Source organism: Raphanus sativus, unplaced genomic scaffold (assembly GCF_000801105.2).
Source record: "Raphanus sativus cultivar WK10039 unplaced genomic scaffold, ASM80110v3 Scaffold0295, whole genome shotgun sequence".
NCBI classification, from domain to species: Eukaryota; Viridiplantae; Streptophyta; class Magnoliopsida; order Brassicales; family Brassicaceae; genus Raphanus; species Raphanus sativus.
In genome coordinates, this window is record NW_026615615.1 from 1 (window position 1) to 25,077 (window position 25,077).

General features: G+C 40.2%; 4 protein-coding genes and 2 pseudogenes across 5 annotated transcripts; 3 read left to right on the forward strand and 3 right to left on the reverse strand.

The window, feature by feature from the left end:
• Window positions 1–238: 238 nt before the first annotated feature.
• LOC130501811 (helicase and polymerase-containing protein TEBICHI-like) lies at window positions 239–9,795 on the reverse strand (annotated as a pseudogene).
• A 146-nt stretch (window positions 9,796–9,941) lies between these two features.
• Window positions 9,942–11,474, reverse strand: LOC108842722 (two-on-two hemoglobin-3). The gene is made up of 4 exons (XM_018615721.2): window positions 11,226–11,474; window positions 10,736–10,866; window positions 10,378–10,522; window positions 9,942–10,269 (listed from the first exon to the last, which is right to left on the reverse strand). Exons 1-4 carry the CDS (start codon window positions 11,360–11,362, stop codon window positions 10,158–10,160), a joined length of 525 nt encoding a protein of 174 aa, XP_018471223.2. The 5' UTR covers window positions 11,363–11,474; the 3' UTR covers window positions 9,942–10,157.
• Window positions 11,475–11,685: 211 nt separating this feature from the next.
• Window positions 11,686–13,367, forward strand: LOC130501806 (uncharacterized). Its single transcript, XM_056996627.1, has 2 exons — window positions 11,686–11,938; window positions 12,638–13,367. Exons 1-2 carry the CDS (start codon window positions 11,731–11,733, stop codon window positions 13,261–13,263), a joined length of 834 nt encoding a protein of 277 aa, XP_056852607.1. The 5' UTR covers window positions 11,686–11,730; the 3' UTR covers window positions 13,264–13,367.
• Window positions 13,368–13,712: 345 nt separating this feature from the next.
• Window positions 13,713–17,115, forward strand: LOC108841100 (probable E3 ubiquitin ligase SUD1). The gene is made up of 8 exons (XM_018613880.2): window positions 13,713–14,743; window positions 14,814–15,260; window positions 15,334–15,521; window positions 15,598–15,897; window positions 15,975–16,126; window positions 16,206–16,357; window positions 16,439–16,585; window positions 16,661–17,115. Exons 1-8 carry the CDS (start codon window positions 13,955–13,957, stop codon window positions 17,036–17,038), a joined length of 2,553 nt encoding a protein of 850 aa, XP_018469382.2. The 5' UTR covers window positions 13,713–13,954; the 3' UTR covers window positions 17,039–17,115.
• A 142-nt stretch (window positions 17,116–17,257) lies between these two features.
• LOC130501809 (probable E3 ubiquitin ligase SUD1) lies at window positions 17,258–21,146 on the forward strand (annotated as a pseudogene).
• Window positions 21,147–21,191: 45 nt separating this feature from the next.
• LOC130501810 (serine/threonine-protein kinase AFC3-like) lies at window positions 21,192–24,095 on the reverse strand. 2 transcript variants are annotated; one of them, XM_056996634.1, is made up of 12 exons: window positions 23,843–24,095; window positions 23,620–23,737; window positions 23,466–23,492; window positions 23,215–23,368; window positions 23,083–23,131; window positions 22,751–22,865; window positions 22,521–22,591; window positions 22,195–22,342; window positions 22,009–22,073; window positions 21,815–21,912; window positions 21,615–21,720; window positions 21,192–21,535 (listed from the first exon to the last, which is right to left on the reverse strand). In XM_056996634.1, exons 1-12 carry the CDS (start codon window positions 23,927–23,929, stop codon window positions 21,398–21,400), a joined length of 1,176 nt encoding a protein of 391 aa, XP_056852614.1. In that variant the 5' UTR covers window positions 23,930–24,095; the 3' UTR covers window positions 21,192–21,397. The 2 variants fall into 2 exon arrangements, with proteins under 2 accessions (XP_056852614.1, XP_056852613.1); XM_056996633.1 differs by having other exon boundaries at window positions 22,500–22,591; window positions 23,843–24,092.
• Window positions 24,096–25,077: the final 982 nt, after the last annotated feature.

The following is a 25,077-nucleotide window of genomic DNA, read 5'->3' on the forward strand; positions in this document are numbered from 1 at the left end:
GTATTCAAACCAAAAACATAGAAGGAACTAGACTTGGCAAAGCTGAATGCGCACTCGATCAAAACACTAAAAAAAGAATCTCAAGCAGATTTTAAAAACTCTCATATACAATGCTAGACCTAAGTCTCCACATGAAGCTGATCAATTCTTTGACCAGCAGTAAAGCAAGCAGAGGGAGATCAAATATAGCAGTAATTTTAAGTATAATAAGCATTGACGAAGATAAGTGTATATAACATCACCCTTTTTCTTGGCAAAATGAAACTGTTTCGTTAAGCCAAGAGGTGACTGCAGGGAAAGAAACTTAAGCTTCTTCTGATTTTCTCCTTGGCTTCATCTGAGCTGCATTCAAGCTGTTCAGCAAGTCTGTTTGCACCCATTCCATAAAGAATTCCATAGATCAATCTTTTGGTCTGACTCTATCATGCGGACTAACAGATTCCTCGCCTTCCCAGTCATTTGGCAGCTATCATCGTAAAGACATCACCTTCTGGCTGACTAAGCTGTGCAATCAACGAGGAATCTCTTGAAAAATGTGCCATAAGCCGCAACTCTATCTGTGAATAATCTGCCGTCAAGAGTAACCAAATTTTCCTGTGGTAAAAAAAAGATATAATATTCAGGAATATGCTTTGTCTTGTTGCTTGAAGACACAAGCACAAAAATTTTAGAAATCACAAATTTACCTGAGTAGGAACAAAGAAATCACGCGCATTGACTTTGTAGCAATCAGCATCTGAATTTACTTTATTTCCATTTTTGTCAGTATGAACTCTACTTCATGCTCAACAGACTGCAGAAAAGTAACATGGTCATTGATTTTTGGATATACTGATACAAGGAAAAAGGAAACATAGTAGAAGTCATACTTGGAGATTAGGCTCCTCTATGGAAAGCCGCCCAGTTGCAGTTGATGTTTGAAGCCAGTGTCCATGCAAAGTGTACCTTTGCGTGCTCAAGCGTAGTTTAGCAAGTGAACAAATTGATCCAAGTGTACAATTCAAGAGCTTTGCCAAAGTGCGGTGCTCTTTGATAAATCGGGACAATAGGATGCTCATTCTGGGACAAAGTCATATTCCCAAGTAAGCACACATGCTTTATATAAAAAACTTTACCCTCAAAAAGTCCTTTATCCTTTCCAATACTTAAAAGATCCAAGCACTGCTTATCAGTACTCGGATGAAGTTTGCCTTCATTGTGGGTTTCCGGTATGGGCAACTTCAACTGTTTAAACAGTACATTTGCAATATCAGCTGGGTTGTGCAATGAAAATGGCATGCCAGCTAATTCGAATGCTTTCTTCTCAAGGGACCCAGCTTATCCCGCAATATATTCCGTGCCCTAAGGCATCCCTCTATATCGACGCCTATACCCAGAGCTCCATGTCTGCCAGGACATTGACCTGAACCACAGAATGAATGCATTATGCTGCCGTATAACAACTAGCTTAGCAGTGTAAGATAATAAAAGCAGTGAAAAGGGGATATACACAGCGGCATTTCAGTGGTTGTGAGTGCTTCAAGAAGTTCTTCGGAACAAGGATCTTCCAAAGAGCTGAACAAAGGGCTCGCGTTTGAGCAGCCCGCCTGCAGCAACCATTGTGTGCAACCTTCGATCTGATTCCTCCACCTGCCACTGCGATTTGCAGCTTCAGCTGCGTCTGGCGATAGTCTTTTCTTTACCTCCTACAACAGTTTTAGAAACTTTTAATGAACAACTATACTATATAAGTATGAGCTGAATCTGTGAGTGATGATAGACTAACCAACAAAAGAGTAAAAGACATAACAACGTCATCACATCAGGAGAGAGATGATATATATATTAAATTCATTCTGCTAGTTATCAATCTGGATTTACCTTATCTATGTTTGGATTTGAGTGTCTTTCCTTCATGGCCAAAGAATCCATGTCACGATGCTCATGTCAATGGTGTGGTTTACGCGAAGCGGAGGCATCACTAACCAAGATCCATCCACCAACTCAAGATCCCTGATCCTTCTGAAAGATTCAGGCGAGTGCATCTTTGGATTGAAATGGCAGGACTCTTAAGAACTAATCTGGACTTTCAAATTCCACGTGAACTTTCTCGTCTTTTCATTCCCCATTATATTACTGATTCTGTTCCACCTAGATTTTATAACATCAAACATGTCGTGGGTACCCAAAACCTCTTTCTTGCCAATAGCAACATCCTTGGAAAGCTTTTCTGCACATTCTTGGCTGAGAAGGTCCTTGTTAAGATTGACATAGTATACAGGAGAGCTATCCCAGCAGACCGCAATTCCATGTATCTCATAAGAGATGCGGGAATCAACCTTGAAGTTTATTATAGTGGATATCAAAGAAAATTCCCCAGCAGATTCCCAGAGTTCCAGGAAAGAATCAAATCCGCCACGAATATTTCCTGCAGTTATTGGACCCTTTTCACCTGCATTATCCTTATTGCTAAGAGGAATATCGCGGCATTCCTCGTCAACTTCTGCTCAGCATTATCCTTGTTTTTGATATCTCTGTCATCGCTGGAAAGAATACTAACAGCATGAGCCCAACAGTGCCAACTGTAGATCCTATAGGTTGAAAATCAGGAAGAGGAGCGCTCAAGTTAACTTCTGATGAAACTCCTAGGCAGCACCAGATACTTCCCTTGGCTTTTCTCTGTGATTATCCTTGTCAAAGTTTCCACGTTCCATGTCCCCCTCCAAGCTAGATTGTCCTGGAAAATGCTGTAGTCTACTGGGAGAAACAGAGCCCCTGAAATGTCTCTTTCAATAGTTTCTTGACCATTGGGATTCCCAGTAGGAGCTAACGGCAAGGGATTCGACAGGCCATGAACATCTAAACCAAGCGACTTAAAGGCAGAAAATGCAGCAGCCCTCGCCTCTTCTGCTTTCTCAAGAACAATTTTGCGCGCCCCATTCTTGATTTTCTTGGCTAATCCCAACTGTATCCTTTTCTGTCCTGTACCTTGTACACCATACCAACTCGAGCACATTAGATGAAAGGGATACACTATTCTTTCCAACAAATGGCCAACTTATCATTCCTTACATAAGCTGGAGAGACCTCAGTGAGGTAACAAAAACATCAATCTAAACTGTCTTAAGAAAATTGAATTACTTCTGCAGCCCACGCCGAAGATTCAAAAAAGAGCTTTGACAATTTCAGGGATGGATGCTTCTGCTATCGCCTGAGATGTACGCAAGCAGCTTTGTACAATGCTCTAGCTCTTGAACCCTATTTATTCAGCACCAAAAGCTATCTTTGTCAACAGCACTCATATCGTAGCTACAAGTTTCTGAAGTTACAAGTACCTTTATATATGGATGCTAGTAAGTTCAACAATTTCAGCCCTCACGCCAAATGATACACGGTTCTGGAGTTTGGCAACTAATCCTTCCAAATCATGCCATCCAAGCCTCTCACAGAACACGGAAACCATGGAAACAAAACCTTCCAGCGTTCTCCTGTAGCGCTTGAACCATACCTCTAGCCACTTTAAAGGCTTCACAAACCTCAGATACAGAAGCTTCCTGCATTTCATAGTTCAAAAAGAAACAGTTTAAGAGAATATCTTGGAGAGTACGTGATCGTGTAAGCTGCAACGGGTTTTATATTATGAACCAAAATACGAAGCTTAGCAAAGACTTTAAAAATACAAGAAGAAAGAAGCAGTAGGGGAGCCACCTGAACTAATTTTGACAAGATGAGGCAACAAAAAATCGTTTGCACACTCGAAGCATCTGTTTCATCTGAAGCATCTTACTGCTCGTTGAACCATGCCGATTGTCATATTCTCCACGCAAATTCTTCTTTACATCTTGTGGTTTGTTTAGAGTTCGTACTGTTGCACCATGTTGCCATGCGCATGAGAAAAGGTTCGACCACTCCAACTCTATTGCCAACAGACTGAAAATTGTGAGATCAAGTAACAGTATCAGCGTACACTCCCAAATTTTATGTAATTATGCCCATGTAACAAGGCGTAGTGCCATTCGAAAAATACTTCAAAATACTAGAATATTAATAAGAAGAATACCATTAACTAAGATGACAGTCAATTTCAGGAAGATATCTGGAAACATACCTCTAGCTTATCAACACATAATAATGGCATATATTACCAGAAAGTACAAGCTTACCTGTTCTAAAGGAGACAGTTCCATAAACCGTTCATAAACAATTCCCAGTTTGGTTCAACACCAACATTAATTGGTGTGACTAAGTAGACCAATGCAAATCAGAAGCCATAACTAGTCCTTCACGTGATCTTAGAAGATCATCCAGCACAATCTGCAGGCACCAATTACATACACGTCAAGCATGCTTAATACTATACAAATGCATTATCAATTATGGAATTCAGATTAAAATTACAAGCGACTCCTCTGGGCAGAGTGAACTGCCAAAAGCTCCACGTCCGAGGGGTGTTGTAGTGTATAACTTTGTCTCTTCGTTCCACTCGAGAAATTTTCTGTGGCAAAGCCACCGAAGGGAATCCTGGGCTGATCTGACCACATCTTGAAAGGGCTTTGTAGAATTCAGAAGAGTACACCTAACATAGCGGTGTATATATCTTTGGCAGTCTGAACAATTCCACCTGCCACAACTTCTAATATTGCATGAGTCATTCCATTCTTGTCCTCAGATAAACAAGACTCCAAAGGTGGGCAGCTCTCATTCAGAAGTGCCATTATTCGTTTGAGTTCTCCTGGTTTGCAAATCAACACCTGGAAATAAATTTAAATTTAGAACAGAATCAAAAGCCTAGACCACTGACCAATGCAAACAAGAACAAAAATGTCTGGAAATTTCATTATGAGGAATTAAAGGCATACACTTTCTCCTTTTGTATCAATCCCAGTCCGCCCAGCCCGACAGCCATTTGCTTGTACCTTGTTCCATCAAGAAAATTACGCCCAATCATTGGTTGCCGAAAAATGACTCTTCTTGCAGGCAAGTTAACCCCCGCTGCCAGAGTGGATGTAGCTGTTAAGACACGTACAAGACCCTTACGGTAACAGGTCTCCACTATCTCTCTTTCTTCTACCTGTAATACAAATATACTTATCCATGTGCTAATAACTGAAGATATTTACTTTGCGTAATATTCACCATCTCACATGCAAAATAGCAAAAGAATGACATATTCATAATCAAATATAGCCAGGTCAAGAAAACATATATGGTGAATGGATTGTGTATACATACTGTAAGGCCAGCATGGTGGTAGGCAACCCCAAAAGGAAGAGTTTCTTCTAGTACAGGATCTACTCCAGATGGAGACCTTCGCAGGGCATCAATAGCAGATGTGATATCCATATACTCGCTATTTTCACCATCAACGTCTATAAGCACTTTCTTAATGAGCTTTGCAAATATGCCTAGCAGTTGATTCACATCCTTTCGACTTGAGCAAAATATCAGCACTGAATTCCCCTCTTGAACAATCTGGATTGTGACATTACATCTGAGTTTTCCTTCTTGAACCGAATTTGAGTAACATGTCTAATAAGAAACTTATAGAAAAAAGGAAAGTACTTAGTTAGGACCTTAACTCCAAAAACGCCATTACCTCGTTACAAAGCTCAATGATATGGTCCGGGTTCTTTTCCTCCCATATCAGCAGCTTTTGTAAAGTCCTCACAACTTCCATCTTTTTATTATAGATGTTGTTACCAACTTTAATATACTCCTCTAGCGGAACTGGTCGGAATTCTGTCTGATATAAAGCTGCCTTTCAACATGTAAACCCACAATAAGTTTTTCTGATTAAAAAGGCCACAATAATTTTACAGAGTTCTAATTGAGGTGACAACAATATCTTCCGAAAATAACTACAGAAAACTATCATCCCCCATTTAAGAGATCTGAAGATACATAGGTCTTCATTCTACAGAAAACGTAACAATTATTAGCAATCACGAACATATTTCTGTGCATTTTCATAAATATCATATTCTACATACACATCTATGAATGCCTATATGTCTAGAGAGAAGTGTCATGCAACTGAGTGATCATATATATATATATATATATATATTATATAATAGTAATTTTTATCTTACTTGAAGCCAGTCAGCAACTGCTCCAACATTCGGCATTGTAGCACTCATACCCACGATTTGTAGGCCGTGAGCAGGATCATTTTTTCCACTGCTACTCCCTGAACTCTCACCACTACTTGACTCTGAACTGCCTTCACCGGCAGCATAACGAAGTTTCGTCAGCATAAGTTCCAAAAGATAACCCCTATGTTGGTCACCCACCTGTATAAACCATGCGCAAGAGGTTCCTTTAATGCATTCACTATCAGATAAGATAGAGTACGAAGAAAATAAAGATAGTGTCAGACAGTTATAAGCTTTTCCGTGATCTATTTAGAGGAGATATGTGAAAACCATACCATGTGCAGCTCATCTATAATAATTATCCCAAGTTCAGACAAACGACCCTCTTCAAGCAAGCGATTTATCAAAGAGTTTGCCTTCTCAATCGTGCAGACAGCAACAGCAGTGCCTTTAGGAAGTGTTGCACCACCCTGATTTCCATAGTAACTACGAACATGCTTACCAAGTGGTTCAAGAAGGACTCAAGGTGTTCCGCCTGCATCCAATTGTTATACGACTAACTTAACAGAAAGCAATATTATAAAACGTGAGGGATGCTGAGAGAGAATAACAAAAGAAACCTTCTCAGCGCAAATGGATACATAAGGTAAAACAAGCAATGCCATTTTTTCCAGTTGTTATGACCCGGCGCAGCATCAAGACTTCTGCAACAAAACTTTTACCAGCACTGCACAAATAGCATGGTTTTGAAATTGAGCATTAAGTTCTTGTCAGATAGAGACGCCTGCTAGTGAAATCAATGGTGTATGCAAAGAAGTAAACTTTGAAAATGGTAGATTTCTTTGCAAACCATGAAGATACCTTGTAGAAGCACAATATACCAGATTCCTTTTCTGTAAAACACCTTCTACCTGAAGACACTCGACCTAGAAAAATTTATAACAATTTGTATTCAGCTAGTGAAACATCAGAAGAAGTAATAGCATACACAAAAACAGGCAATAAAAAGCTATAGTTGTGTATCAGAAGAGTAGATGTTGAATAAATTCATTCTATTATAAGCGGCAGAAATAAAGAGAGTATACAAACAAAATAAGAACATAGTCGAGGATAAAAATTGATAAACAGTTTTCCGCAAACCCTTGAAACGTATAAAACAAAAAAAAAAAAAGATAACCAACAGATATCGCATAAAAAACACTCCATAAAATGATATAATAACTGCCATGAAGGGAAAAACGCAAGAAGAACAGATCAATTTTTGATGACAAATACTAGTTACGGGCTCTCAACTATCTTACACTTTCTAAACTGCAATTGAGAAGCATATACACATCTATTTATCTATAGGAGTAGGGACACTGAAAAATATTCATCAGCTCTATATTAAATATAGTTGACAAATAACAACAAACGCATCAAGTAACAATTATGTACCTGCCATGGATAGAGTTTGGATATTCCTTTCTTATTGTATACGCTGCAAACTTCTGAGGGAAGCCAGGTGCTAAGGCTTAAACCATCTTTACTATGATGAGAGCTTGGAGTCTGACTTTCTTCGGATTCACTAGAATCAGCTGATTTCCTCATGTTGCTAATGGCTGGGACAGATCTTACACGATAGTTTTCCTCGCACACTACAACTTTATTTTCTTCACGTTCTGGATACATCCTGCCTACCAAATTTTTATTTGCCTGGCCATTATTTGCAAGACTTCCACATCCTCTATTATCAACCAAAACAGATTGAGAGATCCTACTGCTTCCTCGAGTACTGTTATTTTGATCAAATGAAGCACATTGCTCTCGGGTACTTCCATTTGCTTTTTTATCTTGAAACAAAAGTTCCAGGTTTTTGACAGGGAGCGGAGATACTTCTTTATTGAAATCTCTCCCATGCTTCTCCGCGACCTTTGAATAGCCAATGGCATCTTTATCTTTTACTCTGCTTTCATCCAAATCTAAACTTCTCTTTAAGTTGTCACTGCAGTTATCTTCTTTGTTTCTGTCGTTAGCTTCTACAGAACCAGAGTTCTGAGTTGGCACTGACAAACCATCAGCAAATTGAATTGCTTCATTCCAGAAAGAATCTCCAGGAGAGAAAATTGAGCTACCACTTCCCGACTTAGGTGTTCCAACATGACATGATTTAACGGCTGATCCAGGCGTGCGGCATTCAGTTAGAAGAGCAGATGGTTCTGGTGCCTTAGTACACTTCCTCAAGCCCATTGGAATTTGAACAGACTCATTGCTTGGAATCTGTGAATATATTAGAGCAGAGGAATCAAAAAAAATCTAAATGAATCAGTTTTAGTAGGAAGACAAGTAACCGTAACTGTTAGTTTCATTTATACCTTCTTCGTAGGGTGTGAAACAGATTTATCTCTTCTATCAACAATACTAGCAATTGAATCAGGCTTACTACCGAGAGAATATGCAGGTTCATCTAGTGATGGTATATTTCCGGAATCACAACGCCTCTTGTGAGAAACTTGCATATCTTGAGCAAGTAACGATGAACTGCCGCAACGCTTCAATTCGTTTGCTTTCTGATGTGGAGGTGAACCAACAACAGACCGCACTTCACTGCAAAAAGCACAATTTTACAAATCCCTCTAAATCTCAAAACAATTTATTCGGACATAATAGAAAGAATAAAGTGACAATAATCAAGGCATATTACCTACAATACAAGGACAAAAAACCAGTAGCAAAGTCTCTTAGTTCTGAATTATCTTTCTGGTTGGCACAGAGCAAAACATCTGGTGCATGATTCTCGGTTGTAGAAACACCTTCTTTAGTTAACACTTGAGATCCGCCCAGGTTCAAACACCCTTCAGCTCCTCTAGAACTCTCAGCACTTACAGGTTTAGGCAGGCGTGGATGTACAGAAACCTCCAGATCCAATTTCTTTGTAAAAGCTTCCTGCCTTGACTGCAACACACTATTGGAAGTGCTCTTGTCATCCAGGGATGGTTTCAAGTAACTGTCCAAAGTGCCTTTGTCTCCAGGAGACCTTTCACCAGCCACCTTCACATTTTTCTCGTTTCTCCCGGACTTCAAATTAGGTGAAAGGTGTTTCCTCTTCTTCGAAACATAGAACTAAAAGTAGTACAAGTGACAAGAAAAACCAATCAGTAGAGAAACACACACGCACACACACACAATAGCCTCAATATCACAAGTTTCACATCCATCATAACTAACTTCACTGTTCATACTTTGACTAAAAAGAAAAAGTCTCTTTTAAAACCATAACTAACTTCACTGTTCATAGTGAAAGTTTTCAAATTAGGGGACTCACACTCAGCCAAAAAGTGGTCTTGATTCAAAGTTATGGGCGTTCTCAGACAATCAATATGAATCGAATACTCTACAAAGTTCATTCCTTTTGCATCGATACAAAGAGGAGGAAGAAGAAGAACTGCAACATCATCGACAACCGAAGAGAATAATAAGAGAAACGGACCTGGTCAATCCGCGATCTCGAGGAATCCGAGTCCATGGACGGATGAAGAAGAATAACCGCCGGAGATCTGAGAAAATTAAATCCCTAGCCGGCGGTTTTGAGCGCCGAATGAGTGAGGAGAGCAACCCGAGATGTAGAAATATAGATCTCCGTAGCGTTTGAATTTTTGAGTTCCTCCCCTTCCTTCTTCTATACAGAGCTCTCTGTTGTGGTGTTATTAAAAGTTCAAACCTTTTTTTTTTCATTTTTGTTTTCGCTCCTATTTTCAGTTAGAACCATAAAGTCTTTGCCTTTTGGTATATTTATACACAAACATCGCTTTTAAAAAATACAAACTTTAGGGAGAAATATTTACGTTTTGAACTAGTGGAACACTGTTGTTTTCTCAATCTTCAACATAGAGAAAGTGTATTGTTTGTCACATTACAACATCTTAAAGTTCAATATCTTGTTAATACTTATGAGATTCCTTTATGTCGGATTACACATGTGACATGGAAGAAGTAAGACTTGTAGTAGAGCTTATTCGAAGAAAGACTAAAATTTCCCTTGAATCTGTGTACTCTCTTTCAATATGAAAGGTAAAAATACAACAAGAATATGTTGTTGTTTGATTACTCTTCTTCTGCTGGTTTATTGGCAGCGTGCTTACACGCAACTTGGTTGTTCTGATTCTGGTTCTGGTTCTTCAACTCGTTTCCAGCCACAAGGAAGAAAGCGGTGTGCCTGAAACATATCAAAAGCAAGCAATACTTCTTCTTAAATCTTAATACATTTTGATTTGGTTTATGAACTGCAGACTTTTGAACTCTGAGAAGAAGATGTTGTTGTTACCTGAAGAAGTTCATCATTTTGACTTTCGAGTCCTGGTCAATGTCAACAGACTCGTCTATAGCATTTTGCATATGCTGTAGCCATCTCTCCGCAGCTTCATGAGTTACTGGAAATGGACGGTGACGACCAATCAGAGCAGGATGACCTACACAGAAAGATCAATATGGCAAAGTCATATTCAGTCTAAACCCAACTCATATTGCTGCATATATTCTAATGTCTATGGTCATACAATGATACATATACATACCAAGACTATCAGTCAAGCTTATAAAACACTAGAAGAACCAATCAAGTCGAACAAACTTAAACCAGATCATTCATTATATAAGAGGAGGGAAGAAGAATTCAACTTAACCTTTCCTTTGAGAATAGAGAGGAGGACCTCCCATACGCTGGACGAAGAACTCATATTGGTTCTGGATGGCGTCTTCTTTCTTAGAGTTAGAAAACATGGATCGAAACCATTCTTCTTCGTCATCATATACCCTACAAGAACACAGGTCCATAAGTGGAAGCATTACTCAAAACAATCTATAGGGGAAGAAAGTAAAAGACTTTGTCAAACAACAGAACGAACAAAAAAACAGACATGGATCGAAACCATTCTTCCTAGTCATCATAAACTCTACTAAACAAAGAACCCACTTAAAAACACAGGTAGGTCCATAAGTGGAAGCATTACCCAAAAAAAAAAGTCTCTCTAGAGAATAAAGTAAAAGACTTTGTCAAAGCAGAACACAGAAGCAGACACTGGACTTTAGTTCTTCAGAGATTTGTAAACAGAATTCAAAGTTCCAATAGTAATCAAGAGAAAGCACATAAAGGGAGATTTAGAATTTAGAAACCTGGTGTAGAAGTTGGTGGAGAGGTTGATGAAGCTCTGAAGACCGAGCTTTTCGAAGAGATTGAACTCGTCGATGGCGAAGGCGTCAGCCTGATCCACGCCGCTCCATGCCGATGCCTTCTCCTGCAGCGACTGCATCTCTCTCTCTCTCTCTCTAGGTGAATGCAAAACTGTGGGCGATTGTATATTTTTTTAAAAGGAAGGAGGGTCTTTCTTTCTCGTTAGTGGTGGTCTGTCGCGTGGAAGCAACGCTCTCCAGAGAGAGAGAGAGAGAGAGATCGTCTTGTTTGATTGGGTGTGCAATGTACAGAATAAATTCTTTTTGGTGTCACTATGTCAACATTTTTATTCTCCTACTCAACTTTGGAATAAATAAAAATTGGAGGCAGTTAGGCCCATTTAAATTAGCCCAATAAGCCCATTACTTCAAAACGCGACAAAACTCTTCTCTTGACGTTTTCCTGTCGTCGCTCCGACCGAAGACCCAAGAAAAATTCTAACCGGCAATGGCGTCGAACACTAGAGAAGCAAGGAGGCGGAAGATTTTGGAAAGAGGATCCGATCGTTTGGCCTTTATCACTGGTCAGATCAACGACGTCCCTCTTCCTCCATCTCCTTCTTCCGATCCCACTTCTCTTTCTCAATCTCATCTACTCACAGACGACACGGTTCCGCCTCCTCGTGACCATATACGTACTACTGATCGAGAAACAGGTTCTCTCCTTGTTACGTTAAGTTTGATTTCCGTTATTGTTTTTGTGCGTGTGTATTTGCAATTGCATCTTGCTTTTTTGAATATTGGGTGATGATGTGCTGCTATGCTATGCCAAGCCATGCCATTTAATTCGAGCGTCGTGTTGAAAGATTGTTGTGTCAAATTATAGTATAATCTGTATGGTGTAGAAGCCTAGGGAGTGATCATGTTGGCTTCTTTCATCACATGTTATGTGTCTGGCTATAGTTACAGTGTGGTGTTCATGTATACTACTACTAGTATAATGTGGTTTGAAATAGGGATGGTTCTACGGTCGATAACTCTAAATTTTTTATATCTTCTGAAACAGCTAAATCCATGTTTTCATGGAGAACCTACAGGACTTAAGCTGACATTTAGATCGTAATGAGGTTTTAGAAGGTTCTTTTCTGGAACAGTAGTAGACGTGATTATTAACTTATCATAGGCCTTCCTAGTGTAGCAAGCACATGAGATAGATTTAGAGATACATTTGTCGATTAATGTTTCTTTACGCTTACCTTACTAAGAGGTTACCAATTTACTCTATCCACGTATTTATAACTTGTTATATTCTGAACATTGATCGTGATCGATGTAATTGGTTTCATAGAGAAGCATGTGGTTAGCGTAGGGAATAGTGTATGGGTTTTTTGATGATTCTAGTTGTGACATTGCAGCTTTCACAAGTCATCAAGAAAACATATCCGATGCTTCGATGGTTGATAATGTGGATCATACCAGTAGAGCAGAACCGCTTCAGCCTCGGAAGTATACTGAGACATCGGTAGAGGCCTCCTCTTCAGACCCTAGGGACACCACACTACAACCGTCTCCGGCAACATCAACCACTCAAACCCCATCAGTGGTAGATTTGGGTGCTTCTCAAGCATTTACTCCTCTGGTCAGTTTTGCAAACACCATCACTCCGAATCACATCGGAGCCGCCATCGATGCCTCAGAATACGCACGGATGTTCTCATCTCTCGTGATCGCCCTCCTGGTCATACTCTCTCATCTCGGGTTCTCTTCCCTAGGCAGCATAGTAAGCTTCAGACCCGTTTTCTTGCTTCTCTTGACCGACGCCACAATCGTGCTCGGACGTGTTCTGCTGAGCCATCGTGGAGCTCCTTCCTCAGCATCAAGACGAGAAAACTCGGGACAAGGCATAGCGGACCAAGTGGGCAACGCGCTGGAGACAGTCATGATGATTAAGAAGATAATGAACGCCATCTCTATGGATTTTAGCTTATACGCTGTGATTCTCATATGTGGCCTTTTGTTCACACAAAACATCTTTGCTTAAGTTATTGTTTAGTGATCAGTATACACTTATAACACATTGCTAGTATGCCACGTTCTGAAACATCTCATATTCATATTTATCTCAGTATTGGTTTTGATACTAAAGATTAAAAAAATGGAGAAACTGGTCAATGGGATGGGACAGAGTGTCTTTAATGGTTTTGATCTTTCGAGTAGAAGAAAACAAAACATCCCTCTCCAACTCTCTGCTCCCCCTTTTACTTTTTTTTTACTTCTTTTGGGAGAAAACTTGCGAACCACGTCTCTTGCTCCTGCCTAGAAACTAAAACTCCACATATTAGGTAATTGTTTCAACAACCCCCTTGTTCAACCACAACGTGTTCTAGTCATTTTTTTAGTTTTTAATGATTTAATCTCATTAGTCTTTCAAAGGAAAGAAAGAAAAAAAAGTTAATGAGATAATAAAGATGGGTGGAAAGAGGTCAAGAGGAAGCAACGCAGAAACTCACTCTCTGTAAACTCTGTAACACTGTAGCTGTCAAGAACATAAAAGCAAGAAACAGAACCATACGTCATACGACCAATCACAGGCGTTATATATCGTTTCTATCATTTAACATTTCTTTATTTATATAGAAACATGTCTTTTTGGCAACCATATTTTTATTTTCAGAAAGCAAATTCGCAGAAGAGAAATAGAGAGAGGAGAGAGAGATACAAGAGGAGCTTTAATGGAGACAGGAAACAAAGAAGCTGTTCAGACAGAAGCAACAGACATGAAAAACGAAGATGTAGACATTTGCAGGATTTGCCAATCACCGGAGGAGGAATCAGACAATCCGTTGAGGCATCCTTGTGCATGTCGTGGCTCTCTCAAGTACGTCCACACAGACTGTATCTTTCTCTGGATCAATCGTCGTAGTAGACGCAAGTACTGCGAGATTTGTAAACGTAGCTACTCAATCCTTCCGGTTTATTCCGACAACGCTCCAGAGAGACTTCCATCTCAGGAGTTATTAAAGAGCGTACTACTGAGAGCATTTCGTTTCATGGCTCTGATCCTTCCATGGCTCTTGGCGATTGCTTTCCACTCACACTGCATTCTGTTTCTTCTTGCGGACAAGGAAACTGAGTTTGAGAACAAGATAGTTTTTGAACTGTCGTGTTTCTTTCTTGGTCTTCTTTACACAGTCGAGATAGTGACTGAAATCACTTTCATTGTTGTTCTGAGGGTAATCTATGAAGAGACTGCAAGGACAGAACCCGAGTTGTTAAACCATGTGCATCTCATAGCGAATGGCTTAAGACATAAGGGTGTTACCAAGATTCTGCTTTTGTTGTGGAAGTATATGAGGATTCTGTGTGATTGGTGGCATGATCAGCTCTTGCACTTATCCTTCTTCCACGACATGTTTATGAGAGGACCTCTGGCACTTGCGTTTGTTCCTAGAAACACACAGCTCCATGAGTTTGGATCCATAAGGAGGTTTCTTTTCTTCTCCGATGACAACACTTTTGCTGTAAGTACTCATAACTCTGTTTTGGCGTCTTACCATATATGTTAACATGTTCTTGTTTTTTTCTCTATAGGTTCTTGCCATCAATATCTCTTGGTCTTTCCTAGACTATCTGTTACCATATTTGATTGGCAAAGCTGTCTTTGTGCTCCTACTCTGTCTCCCACCACACGGATGGATTTTAGAAAACATATCTGAGATCACAGTTGGACATATAGTTCTACTCTCAGTTTGGTTGGCTTACCTTAAGAGCGTCTTCTTCACTCTGATTCGGAATCCAACCAGAACAAGATGGTTTTCACTCTCAGTTAAAGATGCATTGATCCTGTGTTTCAAAACCATCCTTCTGCCTTGGATGCTTGGTTGCTGGATAGATTTCTGCACATTCCCTCTTACCGGAACAACACTTTCACAAAGGCTCGAGGTTGTTTCGGACTATCCATTCATGGCTGTCAAACATTGGTGTGTAGGAATAGGGTACTTGCTAGCTGCTTTATCTTGCATGAAGCTTATCCAGGAGGTAACATTGTTTCATCCTCACGCATCACATCATATTTACTCGGATTCTAATTCTTCTTCTTCCTTTTTGACAGATTGTTCAGAAACGTGCCTTTTGGTACCTCTTAGATGTCACAGAACCAAACTACAAAACCACCAAACTGCATCTCCGTTCCTTACTCTTTGCGTTCGCTTTCCATGGAGCAGTGATAGTGATTGTGTTTCACTTGCCTATAAAGACAATCACTCTCATCAGCCACTCCTTTTTCCCTCTCAAATTTGGGTAAGCTCTTTTACCACACACTGTTTAATTATAAGTTCTTGCTCCTTGAATAAAAATGTGTTATAAAATGGTGCAGAGTCTACAAGGATGAATTTATGCTTGGCTTACTCGCTGCTTATATATGCTGCCTCATGCGGTTAGCCAAGTCTGTTAAACAATCCATCAAACCAATAGTTCACAAGTGGGTTATTGCTGTCAGCTCTTGCCTCAAGTTAAGTGATTTCTTGTTTGGAGTAGTACTCCAAAGAAGAGACGTTGTGAATCATAATGTGAGACTAGCGTTTGGCATCGCTGAAGGCTGTATGGTGAGCTTTTATGGACCTCAGAGCGATACCACCGATGAAGAAGAGGATACAAACGAGCAAAGTGATGAAAGGTAAACACGCATTTAATAAAAAGATACACTCAGGTTGCGGAATTTAAAACTCTAATAACTTGAACAACAAGTTTCAGGTTTGTGCTGAGGATTGGAATGATGCTGGTTCTAGCTGCATTGAGTATGTTTCTTGTTAGTACGACAGTCATGGCTTTACCAGTTCTGGCTGGAAGGGCCTTCTTCCACTCTATCTCTTTCTACATGCTAAGTTTCGGACTCGAACACGATGGTTTGTACTTTCTTTCTCTTGTTTCAAATCTCCATACACCTTTCTTCTTTGCTTTGAGCTCTAAATGTTAACAATGCAGATATTTGTGCTTTCTGGATTGGATTGTGTATCATGCGAAAAATCTATAAGATCACCTGCTTCGTCTATGATCATGTCGTGACGAGAAGAATCGATTTGCTTTTCAACCATGTACTGAAGTGCATTCAGAATGTCTTACTGTTCTCTATAAGGGTAAACAAACACTTAAAATCTTACTTCTTCAGTGGAGATATATATATCTATAAAATTAACATGCAAAAACCTGATGAACAGATCTTTGTTGTGCCTGGATTGCTTGGTCTCCTTATCGACCTTATGATCATCATTCCATCACAAGTTTCTCTAGACGAATTACCTGTGTATAACTTTCTCCACGATTGGTTGATCGGTGTGTGTGTACTTCACATATTGATCTTCTTGGTAAGATACAAATTGTTTTCTCTCTCCTTTTCTTGAGTAACAAGTAACCGCTTTATATTTTTTTTTTTCTCGCAGACTATGTCCACACCAGTCACCTGCTTCGCGACGGTTGCATGGTGTGAAAAGCTTCAAATAATAAGAAGCGTGGGTATCAACCATCTTCCTTTCACATGGCTCATTCAAGATGTTATCGGCTCAGCCATAAACACGCTCCTAACCACTCTCTGCGTCCCTTACGTGCTGGTGAACAACTCTCTGTTCCCTGTTCTTGGATTCTCACGTGAAACCAACTTAACCGTCCAACGGTTCGTTTGGCCGGTGTTGCTAGCCGTGATGGTCATATGGTTTAGTGCCAAACTCACTCGTGACCTCATCATCTACATTCACCAAGTGGAATTTGATAACCGATACAAAGTGGGGGAGAGGTTGGTCGATTTCACTGAAGATCTCTGAGTAACAAACGACCAATGTTGTTAACAACATATATATGTAGTTTCAAAATGTTATTATGGAGTCAATGATTTGGATTCTGGTTTTGGATAATCCTTGATAAGTATTGAGATTAAAAAAAAATATATAGTCAAAATTAGTGGGTCCCAGTCAACGAACGTCCAAATAAAAGGTCGTGGGAACTAGGAAAAGTCTGTTTTAATTACCGTGACTAAAGGTTGAATTTTACAGTTTTACGGTGGTAAAAGCAGAGAAGAAAGCGACTTTTCTACCACAAACAAACAAAAAAAAAAACAATACGGAATCGTTAAAACGGCCTCTGGCTCGCTTTTTTTATTTATTTATTTAATTTAAATATATTTGCTTCTTTAAGCTTTAGCATGAAGGAGTGAGTGAAGCGATAATATGGACGTTTATCCGGCGGAGAACGAAGGCGGTGGCTACGATCGAGCTCTTCCGGCAGACGAAACTGACAAAGACGACGAGGACGACGGAGGAGATTTGTGCCGGATATGCCGATCACCGGAAGGACCAGACGATCCGTTGAGGTTTCCGTGCGCGTGTAGAGGATCCATGAAGTACGTTCACCAGGGATGTCTCCGTGTCTGGCTCAACCGCCGTGGATACAAGCAGTGCGAGGTTTCTTCCCCTCTCTCTGTTTCGAGTTTTATATTTCATTGCGACGAAATAGGGTTTTAGCGTTAATGATTCGTGCACTAAAATCCACTACACCTCGTCTTCCTTTTATTAACTCAGGTATGCAAGCGTAGCTACTCGTTCGTCCCTGTTTACTCTGAGAACGCACCAGAGAGGCTTCCATGGCACGAGTTTCTCAGAGGACTGTCGCTGAGGGCACTACGCGTCGCTGCTTACGTTTTCGTGATTCTCTTCAACGCCTTTTGTTTTTCCTTGCACCCTTGGGGAAAAGTAGTGCGGTTGAGAACCAGAGAGTTTTCCGTGTTTCTGAGAAATTTGCTTTTCTCTTGGCTGGCTTCTTGTACGATGGTTTGATCGCGTATCTTATGACCATGACGGCGGTTCTAAAGCTTATGGCTGAAGATATCTTACGTTTTCACCGTCAGATCCATGGAGAGAACGAACAAGGAGGAGGAGGAGGAGGAGGAGGAGGAGGAGGAGGAGGAGGAGTTGCGTGTGTGATTTGGAAATCTATGGGGATTCTGTGTGATTGGTGGCATGATTTTCTCACACGCTGTGGGTTCTTCCACGCCATTTTCGTTGAACGTCTTGAAGAAATGATTCGTCCTCGAAACCCACAGCTTCGTGAATTTGGAGCAATCAGAAGGTTTCTTTTCCTTCTCGATGATAATGTATTTGCTGTAAGTCCCTGATTAATCAAACGCATCTTCTTAGTTATCTAGATTTGGAAATGTTTTATTATGCTAACAAGTTTTGTTTAAATCTCTGCAGGTTCTTGCCATCAGCTTCTATGTCTCCTTCTTCTTCGTTCTTCTTCCATTTGTGATGGGGAGACTTGTCATCGCAGTCCTAGTTCTTTCCCAACGTATGGGGGTAGCTACGCAGTTTCTTTCAGGAGACTCACTTCCACAAGAACCGGTGGTTATTGGGTATTGGACTGTGCTGTCACTTTCCTTGGCTTATCTTGGAAGTTTTTCTACTCTGTGTCTAGCCATTATAACGAAATTATCACTGGGATTTCTCATATTAGCAGCGGCACTCCCATACTTCTTATGGATTTTTTCAGTGAAAGTGTGGAAAAATCTGTATGTGGTTAAACTTAAAGATGGTTTCGTCTTGAGTTTGAAGTTTGGTGTGTTACCTTTGGTACTTGGCTGCTGGTTAGATTTTTGCATACTCCCTATATTTGGAACTACAGTTTCCTGGAGGCTTGAGCTCGTTTCAGAATTTCCCTTCGTGATGATCCTACATTGGATGTTTGGACAAATTTGCTTGCTATTATTTTACAACTCCATGGAGCTTATCCAGAAGGTAACCTAATTTAGTTTAGTTTTACTTTCATGGATGAGATTGCTAAAAAGTATTGTTTTTTCTTTTGACAGATTTTGCAGAAACGACCCTTTTGGTTTCTACTAGACGTTACTGATCCCAGCTACAAGATCACTAAACTGTACCTTGGCCAATTTCTCTTTGCGTTGGCTTTCCATACATCATTGATGGTGATTTTGGTTCACTTGCCAATAATGACTATCTCTTTTATCAGCACCTCTTTTTTCCCGCTCCAATTCTGGTAAGATCCTCTTTGCCTTTACTTACCTTGTATCATCTCTAGTGTCACGCTACTTCGATATTATTTTTTTTAATCTAGTAAAAACGCATGAATATGATGCAGGATCTATGAAGAAAGGATTATGTTTCTCTCGATGGCTGCTTATGTATCGTTAGCGAGAATAAGAGTTATCGAGTGGTTAGTCGAGCTTATCAAACCAGCTGTAGAACTCATAGTTCACAAGTGGATTATCACTGTGAGTTCCTGGCTCCAGTTGAGCGACTTCTTTCTCGGAAACCATGCAAACCAGAATGTGAGACCGTTGTTGCAACAAGAGCTGGAGGTTCGTGATAGTTGGTCTCTACTGATTCCCATAGGTGAAGGCTCTCTAGTCAGATTCTATGGATCTCAGAACGATGTCACTTCTGAAGAGGATATTGACGACGATAGGTAACAGATAGAGAGATTCTTTTATAGAACGAAATAAAGACTATTTTGTTTATGCTCTAATAAGCTGAAGTTGCAGGTTTATAACACTGAGGATCGGATTGATGTTAGTTCTAGCTGCTTTGAGCCTGTTTCTCATTAGTACAATCTCAATGGCGTTGCCAATTCTGGTGGGAAGGACTTTCTTCCACTCTATCTCTTTCATCATGATAAAATTGGGACTCACACACGACGGTTTGTAACTTTCATCATCTTTGCTTCATAACTTTTCTTCAAACGGCTTCATTGCAAATGACAGGTTTTCAGTTATGCTCTAATTAACGATGAAGTGTCTCATTTTTAAATCTTATCATATTAGATCTTTATGGGTTCTGGATTGGATGCTATATTCTGCGAGTAATCTATATTGGGACTTGCTTCACAATTAATCATATCATGATTAGAAGAACCGATTTGCTTCTCAACCTTGTTCTGTTGTGGATACGGAATGCCTTACTGTTCTCCATCTGGGTAAGCAGACTCAAATCTCTTCCTTTTAGCATTATTGAAAAATGCTTTGGTATAACTTGCAATATTTGATGAACAGGTCTCCTTCACACCAATGTTGCTTGGTCTCCTTATCGATCTTATGATCGTCATCCCAACAAAAGTGCCCCTAAGAAAACCCCCTGTTTATTCATTGCTTCGAGATTGGTTGATCGGCTTAGTTGTTCTTCACATCTGGACCTATCTAGTAAGGAATCCATCTTAAAGGTTTTTTTGGTTTTCACGCTTTCTTGCTTAACAAGTAATATTTCGATTATGTTTCTTTCACTACAGACCATGTTCACACGTGTCAAATGTTTCGCAACTGTGGCGTGGCGTGAGAAGCTCAACAGAATCAGAAGTGTCGGAATCAACACGCTCCCATGGACGTGGCTGCTTGGAAACGTCATTTGTCCGATCATAGGCACTCTTCTAACCACTCTTGCGTTCCCTTTCTGGGTGGCGAACTCTCTATTCCCATTGCTTCAGTTTTCTGGTGCAGTCGACCTAGCCATGCAGAGGCTCATATGGCCGGTGTTATTAGCCATCATCATCATAGGGTTCGTAGCCAAGCTCACCCTCGATCTGTGCCATTACATTCACCGTGTAGAATACGATGATCGGTATATGGTGGGAGAAAGAGTGGCTGACTTCATTGAAGATCATCTGTAAGGAATCAAGTCAACTCCACACTATGCGGCACTGGACGTATGTTGTTGGTTGCATAGACAAGTAGTTTTTTTAAGACTTTCTTAGACTTGCTAGGCTATGCATCCCTTGAATCCTGTTGCGCATATTTCATCTTCTTTAGCGATGATCAGATTAGAAACACAAGTTCGATTTGCGGGTTACAACGCAAACATTATATCTCTGAAAATTTTGACAATATTTTCGTTTTGGTACTCCGTCTTGTTCGGTTTTCACGTTAAAGACAAACAATTTCTGGTAATTGATGTACAAAGTCGAGAAGTTTGAAAATGTGGTCAAAGTTTTCTTTTTAACTCTCAACAACACAATGTAATTACAACAGAGATTATTCTGTAGCCAAACTTGAAACCTGAATGGTGCTAATTGAGACAAGGAGCTTTAGAAAAAGAAAACTTGATACCAAGTAAAAATTCTACAGTTTATGGTGCACAGTGCTATGTAGACAGACACTTTGCCTCATCGGTTTTTGCTTTTTCTCAACCTGCGCTCTTAAAGAAAGGATGGTCAAGAGCATCGTTTGCTGTTAGACGCTCGGACGGATTATACTGCAGTAAACCATACAACAGATCTGCAAATCCCGATCTTGCGTTGTCTACATGCCTCGCCACCATCTCCTGCAAGTTCATGAGCATTTTCTACTTCAGATTACGATGACATATCAATAGACACTTAAACATAATAATGGTGCACAACCTTCAGACGATCTAGTCTTTTTACAGCTCTAATACTCTCTCTAGAGTTGGCCCCTTCAGGCCAATTCAGCCTACCTCCTCTCCTAAAATATTTCTCAGCACCCCGGCTGCAAAAGCATAATGACACAAACATGCAACAAGCGATGAGCATTTATATCTCTGTTTAACGCACCCAAGAGTTTGTGGAGGTAGAAAAGTAACCAGGCTTTCCGGGTCATGTGTTCAGGCAGAGGTCCCAATGCCCTCTCCATCATCGCTAGATGTTCAAGGTTATCATGCGTTTGAAATAGAGCCTCACCCTAATGTACAATTTTGAAATGTTGATAATAACAAGTAAAACAACTGAAAACAAGGATGTAAGTATTCATTATACAACAAAATGAGAAAGAACTTACAGTGCATAGTTCAAATAGTATACAACCTATGCTCCATAAGTCACACTGGTAACTCCATCCTAGACCTGCAAAGATATGCCACCGGTTAGTTGCCCCGAAATAATTTTTTTGTCCATTCCTAGGTAAGTGTCAGCTATGAAATCCTCCGCACGTATGTATTGTTGCGCAAACAATTGATTTACTAACCTAAAATGACCTCAGGGGACCTGTAATGCCTTGTTTGGACAACGGAGTGATGAATCCGGTTATCGCAAACAGTACTGCCAAAATCAATCAGTTTAATGGCGCTTGACTTCGGTAAACACCTGAAATGCGTCTCATTTGAACCACTCCTCTGTTTATTAAAACCAAACACCAAACTGTCAGAAATGCGACCATTGTACGAAAAAAATGTTTTTTATTTCAAAAATACTCGCTTATCAATTTGTACATAAATCAAACTTTTTGGGTTCAACCCAAACCAAACCTTAACCTAATACTGCTATAGATACCTTATTGTCAGGAAGCTTTACATTTTCTGAAGACACCAAAAGAATGTTCTCGGGCTTGAGGTCGGTGTGAACTAACTGTAACTCGTGCATATCTGTAGACAAGAACCAAAATAAAATAAAAAATGTTAAGAACAGAGAGGCATGAGGTAGGGCAACAGCTGCTGAACTGATAGAGAAAGGATACGGTTTATGATGAAATGCTACAAAAAGATAAATTGTATTAAAACAGCTGAGAGGAACAATTCACAGACATGCTACAGATTCCAAAAGCTGGTATCCAAAATCACGGACAAGAGCCAGAGGAAATGCGGAGTATTTATTTCTCTTTAGAAAGTCAAACAAACTTGGCCCAAGCTTCTCGAACACCTGGTCACACCATTACAATTCATTCAAAGGAAGGTTCTGTTTAGTTCCAAATCTCACCAACAAAAACTACATGACAGATGGAACTGGATTTTTGTAAATCAGGAATCAAACCAAAGAAAGCTAGCCAGAGAGACTATGAGTCATTCACTTCTAACAACAACAGGTCACAGAATAAATTTAGAGATGCATTTCAACAACAGGTAAGTGGAATACTTACAATGCAAATATGATTCCTGTAATCAAACCAGTCCTTCATCTGTACACATCTGCAACGACAAAGCAGAGATGAAGATACTGAGGATGATGTCACTCTTCGCAATCAGCTAATAAAAGATTCATATATAAATACCGTTTGCGGCCTTTGTCAGTCTTAACAAGCTTTTGAAGAACATCAATCTCAATCATTGCCGCATCCCTGTATTTCTTGATGCTTCGGATAATCTTTACAGCCACATACTCTTTAGTTTCACGATCCCAACATTCCAAAACCCGACCAAATGTGCCTACAACACCAGCAACGACACTGAAATGGCTCGATTTTTGATTCACATAAACATTTTTTTTTATCTCGAACACACCCATGCCACTTGACAAGCTAACCTTCACCCATCTTGCTTAGTATTTTATCTGTCAAAGTCAAAAGATAAAAACAATAAGCAATGCTTCTTCTTATATCAATGAGAACCAAACAACGATCACTCTGCTTACAATGAGTACTAGTAAACAATGTACATATCAAAAAAAAATAACTCACATCTAGGAGTGAGATTATCTCTCAAACTGAAATTGTAATGGCCGTCGCGATCATCCTCCCTTAGTGGTGGTGACAACAAAACCCTCCCATCGCTTCCATGTCTCTGAGACCTTTTAGCCTATCATCCACACGTACATAAACAAACGAATAAAAAAAATTATTAGAATTGTGAAAGCTTTAATTTGAATTGAAAAAGAAAACGAAGATGAAGAAGAAGACGAACATCTGGTTCAGCTGGCGCCTCGTCCCAGGTCATACGAGCCCGTTTCCTAACTCGTTCCTTATCCATCTTCTCGAATTCGTTCACCATCGATGATCACCGACACATCAAAAACAGAATCTGATGCCCCAATCTGCAACTAAAGAGGGAAAACTCGATAACATGTAAATGGCTGGAGCACAAGGCGGCGGCGAATCGTGACGAAAGGAGAAATTAACGATGATGAATGCAGGGGGGGCTAGGGTTTCTGATTACAGGTACAACCGTTACAAGAGATTCGGTTTGTGATAACCAATTAACCGGCGGGTTTGAATCGCGAAATCTACCAATTTTAGTGAACCCGGACCGGGACTAAAGATTTTTGGATCTGCAAAATTAGCCTGGTGCTTTGCGAGATGTTTTATTCTAGGCCCAGGCCCATTATGAGGAAATTAATTCTTGACGTTCGTTTCAAGGCATACGCTGGCACCTACTAATGCAAAGTTGCAAACACATCATTGCCAACGTTCGTTTCAAGGCATACGCTGGCACCTACTAATGCAAAGTTGCAAACACATCATTGCCCTTTTCTCCACCCGGCGATCAAAGACAACATCTCTAGTCGTCCGTGACACTTTCATTCGTGTATATCTGACTCGTCTTGGTTTCATTCTCGATAGAAACACGACAAAATCGATTTATAGTGCATATATTGGAATGATCAAACATGACAATCATCATCGACACCTGCCTATACATATAAAATACATGCACATCTGTACATGATTTTTCTTACTTTTTTTTTCTTTTCCATCTATTGATATTATAAAAAGGCTAGGAAGTCCGTCAGCTTACAAAAGCCCAAAACATGAGCAAGCAACAAAAACAAACTAGAAAGCCCACACAATGGTCGAAAACACTCGAGCCCAACCATGGCCCAAAAGAAGAAATTTGCGGTTGAAGACGCGTCACGCAACCGGCGTGTTGGGACACGCGTCAAACAAAAGACTCGCCCCTGTACACTGTGGAAACCCTCAGAAACGAGGTTGCACACGTCACTTGCTCCACCGCGTCGTCCCCACCAAAGTTTTCCAACCACCACCGGAGAAAGCCTTCATCGCTTCACCAGGAAACCGAAAACCGCCGGAACAAGAATCCGGCTCACTCAATTCCTCTCTTCGCCTAGCCTCGTTGTTAACGGGAGCTTCGTCGGGCAATCCCTTGATCTCATCCGAGCCACCGAAGTCCACAACTTCATC